Here is an 11,614-nt window from a genome sequence, read left to right as displayed (position 1 = left end):
AGACATTTTATCTATACCCAATATGTAAATAAATTAAAGGCAAAGGGACAATTCCCTCACAATAGCCATTGGCTTATGCAGCAGGGAACTCTTTAATAAAAAATCTCCTTAAATACCAACTTCTTAAGTGTCTAGTGCTGCTGCCTCTGGGTACCTGAGGTGTCTGTAACTGCAGTGGGCACCTTTCACAAATGTGTAGCTCAGTAGAGACTCTGATGTTAGTTTCTTTTATTACTTTGATATATGCGTGCTCAGCTAAGCACTTATTTCATGAAGTACTTAATCTGCTTAATAAATCCTTATAATATTTGGTATAAAACTATTTTTAAAAATTAAATTGGAAGATCTTTGAATTTTCCATTAAATGTTTATTAGTAATTATCCCCAACTGGACAGCCTGAGGGGTAAAGTAGATGCTCTATTAGTTCTTCTCTATCTTGTAAGTTCTCTTTTTCTAGAATAATAAATATAGGATTCAATGAAAGATGAGGCACGATTCATAGTTTCCTTTCCTTTTTTACTCTCCTTGGTTTTTTTGAGTTAATGGGCTTTTCTGTTGCCACAAAAACTAATCATGCCGACTTAAAAACTTGAATCTTGAGAGTATAGCTTCACATCAGAGCCTCTGGCAGCATGGACAGCGGTGACACTTTAAAACAGTGTCCAGGAGAGGGTGAGCCCAGGCAAAGCTTATACAAAGAAGCCTGCAGTAGACAATATAAACCAAACAGCATAAAAAATGCCATACGCTGTCGCTTCCAAATAAAAGCTAAATATTACAGAAATCTCACAGTGTTGGAAAAAGCAAGTTTAATTTAAAATATAGTCATTCCTTCCCTATCAGGGTGAGCCATTTTTTGTCTGAATTTCCTCCATGTCTCAGTGCTGCCTGGCAGGGCCTATGGGAGAGTTCATTTCAAAAAGTCAACAGCAAATGCTACAGATCTGTGCGGGAAATGTGGCTCATCAACAATGCTAAAGCTATAATCCTCATTCTTTAGCCTCGCTTTCCCCACTTCCCACCCCTCCCCGAACTCCCTTCCACATCTACTCCCTTCAAGTGACAACTGTACTTCTACCTGAATTCAAACATTAATATGATATACTCAGTCAAAAGATGAGCATTCATAGTGACAGGTTAAGTGAGGCTCACTGCAGCAACCACAGCAACAAAAGTTAGGGTTTGCATTCACTTTCACCAGCAAATCTAAGAACTAAGAATGAAGTGGCACCTGATGGGGACAAGGGTTTTTATCTGGGCAATTTCATTCTGTTTAGAAACTGACCCAATTTAAAAAGGACGATGTATTTTACTAGCACTGGGGGAAAGGACGGGGCACTCTTGTTTTTTTCTCTGATGGAATGAGTATGGGGGGTAAAGCAACAGTAGGGATTATCAGATTTGGGAGGAAACAGGTCAAGGCCATCGGTAATCAACTCTTCAGATATGTACGAGGTGGATTCCTAAGCAGTTAACATACCCTAGAAAACCAAAAACTCCCAAACCCTGTGACCATGAATGTTCTACCTCTCCAGGAGCAAGAAAGAAGCTGCAGGCTAAGAAGCTGCATGCTGCACTGAAGTGAGAACGGGTGATAGGCATTCAATAGGCCCTGGAGCACCAGCTATCTCTGCCCACCCTCAATTGAGTTCTGAGAAAACCTAAGAATCAATTTAAACCAAACCATGTGCTTGCCCTAGACCTGAACCAGGGATCTGCTACAGAACTGGGATAGCCAGGAGTGTCCTTTGGCTCAGCATGCAACATGTGCTGGTCTATTGCTTCTTTACATGACCTGCCCCTTCTTTAGAATTAAGGGGTATTCATGCCAGTCTCAGAAGTATGGAATGATTAAATGACAGCAGCAGGTAGGGAGGGTATGACATATGAAAACCATCCCATTTCACATGGGGAAATTTGTTCCATGCATCTCACTCCACTCTTCAGCAGCTATCCCCAAAAAAGGAAGTTTGTTTTGAACCCTTGAAGGTTACTTCCTTTGTGGGAATAAACCCTTTAGACTTCATCTCCGATCTTGAAGTCAATCTCATCCAGCAAACTGCTAGCCCAGGGCCCCCTCCTCACATGCTCTGTCCAGGGCTGCTCACATCTGGAGGGGTTCTTTTGGTGCTGCAAGGAGGTCCTGCTTAGCAGGGGAATCACGTAATGGAGAGAAAACATGGCTGCTCTCCTGTGTGGATATGATTAATTTACTCCCCCTTTCTTCCACCTAGATCCCTCCATATTCAGAAGCAACTGATGAAAGGATCTTCATAGAAGTTACTTCTTTTGTTTTTAGGAAAGGAGGGAACTCCCAAACTCATTCAAAAGAAAGAGACTATAAAATTTATGACAGGACACGAATCACCTGGCACCTTCTACTCTAGACCCAGTGAGGCAAACCTAGTAATCTGTTCCTGCAGTAGCCTTATTTCCTATAAGAGGAAAGATGTATGGACACCAATACACAAAAGCCAGTCTTTGATACATGCCTCCCATTCAGGAAAATGTCTGTGGTCTGCCTTCATCATTGTTGCTGGACTGCACCTGAGCTTGGAGATGGGTTTCTGAGATTCTTGCATTGCCCTGCACTGTTCTTTGAGTGTAAAAAAGGATGTAGGCCTGGGTTTTGCACACTTCCTCGACACTGCATACATTCAGCTTTGAGTCATTGCAGTGGACCCAAAAACCTAGGAAACCAAAGGAGAAAAAAAAGAGAGAAAATGACTACCCAATTCATATTTCTAGTCAGCAGGCAAAATCAGGAGACGAAGAAAGGGACAGAGAAGTTCTGAATAGAGCCAACCCTCGATTATTGGTGGGGGAAGGGACAGGTAAATGAAACCGACAGACTTTGGTATATCCACTGGCTTTAACCCCACCAAACCCCACAGTACTGCTTATCGACTGACTGCAATTTTTTTTTTTTTTTTTTTTGAGACGGAGTCTTGCTCTGTCGCCCAGGCTGGAGTGCAGTGGCGGGATCTCGGTTCGCTGCAAGCTCCACCTCCCGGGTTCACGCCATTCTCCTGCCTCAGCCTCCCGAGTGGCTGGGACTACAGGCGCCCACCACCACACCTGGTTAATTTTTTGTATTTTTAGTAGAGACGGGGTTTCACCATGTTAGTCAAGCTGGTCTCGATCTCCTGACCTCGTGATCTGCCCACCTTGGCCTCCCAAAGTGCTGGGATTACAGGCGTGAGTCACCACGCCTGGCCGACTGACTGCAATTTTTATCTTTGTTTTCTTCAGGCTTTTTCATTGTCCACTAGAGCCTTCTAGAAAGATAGCTGCAATACTGCAGGCTAAGCAATGGGGAGATGAGGAGGAAGATGAGGAGGAAGGGAAGGAGGAGATGAGAAATGGAAATAGAGGGGAGTGATAAAGGAAAATTTAGAAGGAACAAAAAAGTATTTATTCACAGGCTCTGGCTGCCCCAAGGGCTGTACAGTTCAAGAACAGTGAACAGCTGAAAACACATCTGCAGCCCATCACTCAGTGCAGTAGCTGGAAGACTCCACTCTGGAGGATGAGGACCTAAAGCTCCTTTGGAGGGGCCCTTGCATCCCCACACTTCCCATGGCAGAGGAAGTAGTAAGAATGTAGTAAGTGCTCAGTAAATGTTCTCAGCTTTATAAGCTGCAGCTAGTGAGATTCATACAGCATCTTGAGGTTACACAGGTTCTACTCTTTCTGCATAACCAAGAAGGAAACTGGGGTGTGCAGAAGTAGCATTACCACAACAATAGTAATATTATCAATAACCAATATTTTTGATAATACTACAATATCCTCAAACACTGACTGAATAAACACTATGTGCTAGGCAACTGCTCTTTTTATTTATTTATTTGAGTCAGGATCTCACTCTCTTGCCCAGGCTAGAATGCAGTGGTGAAATCACAGGTCATTGCAACTTCAAACTCCTGGGCTCGAGCAATTCTCCCACCTCAGCCTCCCAAGTAGCTAGGACCACAGGTGCACACCATTACGCCTGGGTAAGTTTTTACTATGTTGCCCAGGCTAGTCTTGAACCCTTGGCCTCAAGCAGTCCTCCCGCCTCTGCCTCCCAAAGTGTTGGAATTACAGGCGTGAGCCATTGCACAGGGCCTAGGTCCTGTTCTAAGCACTTTTACATGTCAGTTCCTTTTAATTCTTAGAACAACCGTATGTTGATACTTAGTGATATACCCAAAATTTGAATCCAACTTTCATAATTCTTTTTTTTTTTTGAGATAAGAGTCTTGCTCTGTCACCCAGGCTGAAGTGCAGTGGCATAATCTTGGCTCACTGCAACCTCTGCCTCCCAGGTTCAAGCGATTCTCCTGCCTCAGCCTCCTGAGTACCTGGGATTACCAGTGCCCACCACCACTCCCGGCTAATTTTTGTACTGTTTTAATAGAGACAGGGTTTACCCATGTTGGCCAGGCTGGTCTCAAACTCCTGACCCCAGGTGATCCACCCACCTCAGCCTCCCAAAGTGCTGGGATTACACGTGTGAGCCACGGCGCCTGACCCAACTTTCACAATTCTTGCCACTGGATTTTCATGTATGTAATTTCCCTCTAGGTAATCCATTGGATGGAAATAAAAGGAAAACAATAAAATGTGGACAAATAACCCCTTTCCGTGTCCCCCACCCCACAGAGTAAAGCGCACGCACCTCCCTCTGTGTTGTAGCAATAGGCTGTGTAGTGTCCTGAGCCAAACCCTTTCCCGTGATGCATGACCACTGCGGAGAGATCATAGGCAAAGGTCTCTTTGTCAAGAGAGGAGAGCATGTCCCTGCAGCAGTAAGGTTCCATGGTTAATACCTGGTCAAAGATGACATGGACCCCAATCTTCTCTCGATGGTTACGGCCAGACCACCTAGAACATGGATATAAGCTTGTTACTAGTAAAAACCGGCACATACAATTGTAGGTAGAGGCAGGTATTAATAAAACAGGGAACTGAGAAAATTAAACCTTCTGGTTTTGGTCTTCCCATCAATAAAATGGTGGTAATCAATGTTCATATTTATTTATTTATTTATTTATTTATTTATTTATTTATTTATTTATTTTCAGACAGGGTCTCTCTCTGTTGCCCAGGCTGCAGTGCAGTGGTGCGATCAATAAAGGCTCACTGCAGCCTCAACCTTCCCAGACTCAGGTGATCCTCCCACCTCAGCCTCCCGAGTAGGTGGGACTATAGGTGCACACCACCACGCCTGGCTTATTTTTGTATTTTTTGTAGAGACAGGGTTTTACCATGTTGCCCAGGCTGGTATCAAACTCCTGAGCTCAAGCAGTCTGCCTACCTTGGCGTCCCAAAGTGCTTGGGTTACAGTCATGAGCCACTGCACCTGGCCCATTTATTTGCTGTGAATGTTCCATGAAGTACTCTAAACCTAGAGATCCCTAAACAAGCAATTCAAGCAACAGTCTTTTTGTAGTTTCCTGCCTGCCCTTCTTTTCCAGATTATTTTATATTTCATCCTGAAGATGAATCTACATAAGTCCAAGCCAGGCTAGAAAATCTTTAAGCACAGATACCCAGTGCAGGCTGGATAATTAATTACACAGGAGCATGAGAGCAAAAGCCCAGTCCTGCTGGGCTCCCACATTAATTTGCCTTAGTGGATGTGAATGATTTAATCTCCATGGGAAACACAAGGTCTCAAGTGAACAGGCTTCCCCTCCCAACACCATAGAAGACATTTGCCCTCACCAAAGCCTTTGGAGCAGCTATTCCCACAGCTCTCACCCAGCTAGGACTCCCACAGCAAGCTCACCTGAATCTTTTAAGGTGCAGCCGGAGAACCTGAGGTAGTCTGTAGATCATTAACTGCTTTCTAGCTTCACTCAGAACAAGGGGTTTGGGATTGGATTTTCGTCGTTTGCCTATGTGGTTTGGGAAGGTATAAGACATAGGTTGTGAGGAGTTTTTTCTAGCTATGGCAGAGACATTGACTTGCCATTCAATATGCATTCTCCATATTTCTCAGTATCTGAACCTCAATTTTTTGGGGGGTGCAATGTGACCCTCTTTATGACTGCATTTCCCGGCTTTGGCCTTCCCACTATCTGAAACTACTGGAATTCCTCCTGGACCAAAAGGTAACTTTGAAGACAGAAGTCTTGCAACAGGATAGTAAAACAGAAAGACAGAAATAGCTTGGGTCACTGATGACCATACAGCCACCATGCTGGCCCTGAATGTCCTTCAGACTTGTTTTATAATGATATCTCTCATTTTAAGTCATTGTTATTTGGGTCGACTGTTACAAGCAACTCAAATCTTTCCAATTTTTGCCATCAGGAACTTTGCGTATAATGGAATATAATGGAACATGCAACAGCAAGCACATAGAGTAGAAGCATATTTTAAGGCTCCATGTCTTCACAATGGCTTATAACTTCAATTATGATACCCCACAATATGATTTTAAGAAGCTTTTTGTTTGCACTAGGTAAGCCTAATTCTACTTCCTGCTCACAACTAGTTGTGTGCTAATGGATAAGTTACTCAAAACTCTGAACCTCTGTTTCCTCACCAGTAAAATAGGGAATAATGCATATATTTCAGGCTTAGGAAAAAAAAGGATAAGATTACTAAATGATAGAGTATTTAAACACATTTTTCTTTAGCATAATTTGCTTATGGCATATTCAGACATTTAGAAAATAAACTCTTGGTTCTATATTTTTATGCTGTGCCTAGTTTTTGAAACATATTTCCTAGATAAAAGCACACTGCTGGACATGCAAGGACAAAGCTGACAGGTGGCTAAATTCATCTACTCCAAAGCAGAACCAGTGATCAGTCTCTAATTTTGTTTCTAAATGTGGGGGAAATGCATTTCTTGAACTCCTGGCCTCAAGCAGTCCTCCCACCTTGGCCTCCCAAAGTGTTGGGATTGTGGGTGTGAGCCCACTGTGCCCAGCCTTGAGGAAATGCATTTCTAAATTTCAGCAAATAAACAATGAAAATAGAGTTATCTTAGTTTCTATCAGAAGCCTTTCCTGTAACCATGTACTGATGACTGTTTTGTTATATTAAATTGGTAAATTGATGAGAGTAGAAAATTAGTGTTCTACGGCAGTCCCTGCTAATTGTCTTGAGCTGTTGATATCATGGGCTCAGTGTCTGAAGAGCTGGGCATCTGATTCCCAGTCCTGTCTGTACTACTCATGAAAGGTAGCAAATCACAGCCAGATGATGTATCACAGAGCTTTCTGTGACAATAGGATGTGGAGGTGTAGCTTCTCATAATAGATTGCATCAGAATGAGTTGTGCCATAGGAGAAGCTTTTACCAGGGTGTGTAGTCACAATATGTGCTGGAATGAACAGAAATGGAATTCAAAAGAGGGGCTTGGCCTTATTTTATATTCCTATTCACCATTTTTTTGAAAATTACTGCAGCTCTGGCTAGGAACCCTGGCAGTGACTGCCACCCTCAGCAGAGGGAGTATGTGAGCCAAGATGAAGACAATATAGAGTCAGGCTTTGTTTCCCTAAAATGAAATTCACAAAGAAAAAGAAATTACTGATTCAATTGAGATTGATCAGTTCTGTCTCCATTTCATTAAGCTGTCCAGGAAGACAGGTAGAAGACTGACAGTTTTGAAACTTCACAGGCAGCAGATCAATGCATCTCATTTCCTCACCATAGGTTGGTTTCCTTCTCTGGCATTATTTGCACTTGCCTAGAGAAATCCTGATAAATTGGCACATCTGACAACCAAAGAACAATCCTTTCTTGTAAAGATAAACCAAAGTTATTTCTTGCCTAATCTATCATATCCAAAAATGATGGAGTTAAAGCTGTTAATATTCTTTTGTTCATTACAAGTAAAAGGCTTCAGGAATCACTGTTTTTTTGTTGTTGTTGTTGTTTTGTTTTGTTTTTGTTTTTTTTTTTTTTGAGACGGAGTCTCGCTCTGTCGCCCGGACTGGAGTGCAGTGGCCGGATCTCAGCTCACTGAAAGCTCTGCCTCCCGGGTTTACGCCATTCTCCTGCCTCAGCCTCCGGAGTAGCTGGGACTACAGGCGCCCGCCACCTCGCCCGGCTAGTTTTTTTGTATTTTTTAGTAGAGACGGGGTTTCACCATGTTAGCCAGGATGGTCTCGATCTCCTGACCTCGTGATCCACCTGTCTCGGCCTCCCAAAGTGCTGGGATTACAGGCATGAGCCACCGCGCCCGGCCCAGAAATACTTCCTTATGACCTTCTCTGAAATGTGAACTTTTCAGGCATGTGAAGAATAAAAAAAAATGCAGAAAATATTTCATGAAGCTGCCACTGAGCAATGTACCTTAAGACTTACTTTCTTGGTTCCACTGTACCAATCTTTAGCATCACTTTTGACAGACATTAAGTCTACCAGTTCAGTACAAAAGCATGCTTTTCTGATATCGCATCCCTCAGAAAGGCTATTCCATCTGGGTTTAGATTAAGTAAGAACTGTTGGACTCTACATTCATTAATTTACGCAGCAGCCCCATAGCACTAAGAAGCTAAGTACTAACATTCTCAGAGTCCCCATTTCAGGAGCCACACTTTAAAATCCCTTCCAAGATGACAATTAATGTCAATCAGGAGGTCAATCAACTCCTAGGTCTTTGTTTCATTTCTGTTATTGTTGTTGTTGTTTTTTGAAACAGAGTCTCACTCTGTTGCCCAGGCTGGAGTGCAATGGCGTGATCTTGGCTCACTGCAGCCTCCACTTCCCGGGTTCAACCGATTCTCCTGCCTCAGCTTCCCGAGTAGCTGGGATTACAGGTACCTGCCACCACGCCCAGCTAATTTTTGTATTTTTAGTAGAGACGGGGTTTCACCATGTTGGTCAGGCTGGTCTCAAACTCCTGACCTCAAGTGATCCGCCCACCTCAGCCTCCCAAAGTTCTGGGATTACAGACATGAGCCACCACGCCCAGCCTTGTTTTGTTTTTTAATACATAATTAAAACAAGTCCATATTTTTTGATTTTTAGAAAAATGGGAGGAAGAGATCTTTAAAAGATGCTTTAGAACCATTCAATATCATTAGTGTTACTTTTGACTAAAGAGGACAAGGCAGCACGTTAAACTGATATTCCAGTTATACTTCCCCACTACACCCCCTCCTCCACACAGCACTCACTGTTACACTGGTCACAAGCGTAGATTCTCCCTTCCAGGGCCTCTGTCTCTGTGAACTTGGCCAGCATCTCAGTGAGCAAGCACTCTGTCTGATTCAAAGGGACAAACCCCTTTTCTATGCAATGATAGCGTTCAGGGAATTCCAGGGATAGGTCCCAAAAGGGCTCAATGGTATTAGATTTGTAATTGCATGATATACATGTGACCTAGAATGAAAAGATTTATTTACAGATTATGTAACTTCCATGCTTCCTGCGTACAGTTTTACTTGCTTCATAAAAGACACACTTTATCAAAACTAAGTATAATTTTCAAAAAATAGTAATATTAAAATAATAAACATAACTTTGAAAGAAGTAGAGTATATTACTTCTGATGTACATTTCTAACTATGGGATGCTAGCTGGAATTTAAAACCATACTGCATAGAGACTATACCAACCCGCCTTTCTCCTCTCCCAAAATATGCTCTACCATTCAACAGTACAGTAGCACAGACTGCAAGTTATTATGCAGTCTCTCAAGGGATCAGTCTGATATAGAGAATTTGCAGGTCCTTGCCTACTTCCCTCACCCTGTAATTCCTCCTCTTGACTTTAGACCTTCCATAGAGCCCAGCATGCCTCTCTTTTTGCCTTTGTTACTTGCAGAAGCCCTACACTGAACCCCTCTGTCTGCACAGCCTCAAAATGCTGTGATTAGACCTCCATTCCCACTATAACCTTCCCAGGTGCACCTTTCTTCCTAAGGGGAGGGGAGACAGAAGAAGTGCTAATAAATACTCCCCTTTTACATGCTCAAAAACAAAAACCTAATTAAATTTTCCCTTTCCATACCATTCATCATTCTTTCAAAACCCTAAAAACCAAGACACAAGCATAGTGTAGAGGTTTTACCTGAATCTCTTAAGTTGCCCACCAATCCGCCCCCACAACACGTTTTTTGTTTTTTTGGTTTTTTTTTTTTTTTTGAGACAGAGTCTCCATCTGTCACCCAGGCTGGGGTGCAATGGCGCGATCTCGGCTCACTGCAACCTCTGCCTCCTGGGTTCAAGCAATTCTCCTGCCTCAGCCTCCCAAGTGGCCGGGATTACAGGCATGCACCACCACACCCGGCTAATTTTGTATTTTTAGTAGAGACCGGGTTTCATCATGTTGGCCAGGCTGGTCTCTAACTCCTGACCTCAGGTGATCCACCCCCCTTGGCCTCCTGAAGTGCTGGGATTACAGGCGTGAGCCACCGCGCCCGTCTTTTTTTTTTTTTTTTTTTTAAATTATAAAAATACTCTTTCTGCATATTCTCACAAGGCCTTATCTCAGAATCTTTGCTTAGGTTACATGGCTAAAGATTCAGGAAATAAAAGGTAATGGGGAACAGGAAGGAAGCTTGCATTGGTCTTTAGCATGCTCCTAGCTACCTTCCTTCCTTGTATGTAAAGAAGGGAGACAGCTCTTTCAAACTATTATGGAACCAGAGTTACAGGCAAACTCTGTTCCCTAAAATTGATCAAAGGATGGCACACCAACAATGAGTACTTAATTATAACAATGAGAATATTATATTACCCATATCTTCAATAACAGTTAAAGATATTCACTGAAAATTAAGCAATGTGGCAAGTTAAACTAAAAATCTGGCCGGAAAGACACTAGGCAAGTTTCCCCAAAAGGCCATCATAATGTACAGTAGAATAAAAGGTACAACGGCCACCCTCAAAAACGCATAATCACAGCAAATGTTGGCTACTCTTATTAGCCCAATAACCAGGGGAAGGCACTCACAGTAAGCCCAAGCTAACATACAAGCCTCTCATTGTCATGGTAGGCACACACATACCTGACTGAGCAGCTGCCCATGGAATATGGTATTCACCACCTTTAAGACCTGTTTGGTGAGCTTCCTCTGGGAGAAGGGGATGAGGATTCGGCGTGTGGTGCCCTCAGACTCGAGTTCCTGCTGCACCTTGTGCAGCAGCTCACAGAGAAATTCCTGCGCGTCCTGTTGGTCGTAGCCGCGGAAGGCAGGGATTAGGCTCCACACTGAGTGGAGCATGGCGAAGGGCGACACTAGGGCCCACTTCCCGGACCACATGACTCGGAAGAGGGTGTGCAGTTCACGGCAGAGGGAAATGTGCTTCGAGCTTGGCTCCTTGTTCTGGATGAGCTCCAGGCTCCGACTAATGGAGGCCCCGCTGTTCCAGCAGAAGCCCTCCCGCTCGCATGCCTCGGCCCTGTCACTCCTCAAAGACAGCTCTGTGGCTGAGCTGTTGGTTGGCTTACCAGAAAGCTGAGTCTTCCCGTTGGTGGCTTTGGGAAACAGATGTTCCGTTTTGGAAGGGTCAAGGTTGAGGAAACATTCTCGGAACTTCTGGAGGTGGCTGAGTACCTGGAGGATGGAGTTCATGTAGCAGGTGTTGCCCAGGTTGCGCAGGCCCGTGACGCCCGGGGCCACGGCAGGCTGGCGACGCAGCTTGAGCGTGGCGGCGG

At 43.7% G+C, this 11,614-nt stretch overlaps 1 protein-coding gene across 1 annotated transcript in view; it reads right to left on the bottom strand.

The window, feature by feature from the left end:
- Nucleotides 1-1,184: 1,184 nt before the first annotated feature.
- The window catches only part of USP49 (ubiquitin specific peptidase 49), a 112,338-nt gene continuing 101,908 nt past the window's right edge, over nt 1,185-11,614 (bottom strand). The window contains exons 5-10 of the mRNA XM_011944726.1: nt 10,965-11,612; nt 9,130-9,334; nt 5,778-5,886; nt 4,665-4,870; nt 2,494-2,691; nt 1,185-2,192 (exon numbers count right to left, since the gene is read on the bottom strand). Coding sequence (XP_011800116.1) covers nt 2,501-2,691; nt 4,665-4,870; nt 5,778-5,886; nt 9,130-9,334; nt 10,965-11,612 — 1,359 coding nt within the window. The 3' untranslated portion in view covers nt 1,185-2,192; nt 2,494-2,500. The remainder of the gene's footprint in view (nt 2,193-2,493; nt 2,692-4,664; nt 4,871-5,777; nt 5,887-9,129; nt 9,335-10,964; nt 11,613-11,614) is intronic.

The sequence above is a fragment of the Colobus angolensis genome, unplaced genomic scaffold (assembly GCF_000951035.1).
Source record: "Colobus angolensis palliatus isolate OR3802 unplaced genomic scaffold, Cang.pa_1.0 Scaffold105, whole genome shotgun sequence".
Lineage (NCBI taxonomy): Eukaryota > Metazoa > Chordata > Mammalia > Primates > Cercopithecidae > Colobus > Colobus angolensis.
This window is presented reverse-complemented; position numbering and strand designations above follow the sequence as displayed.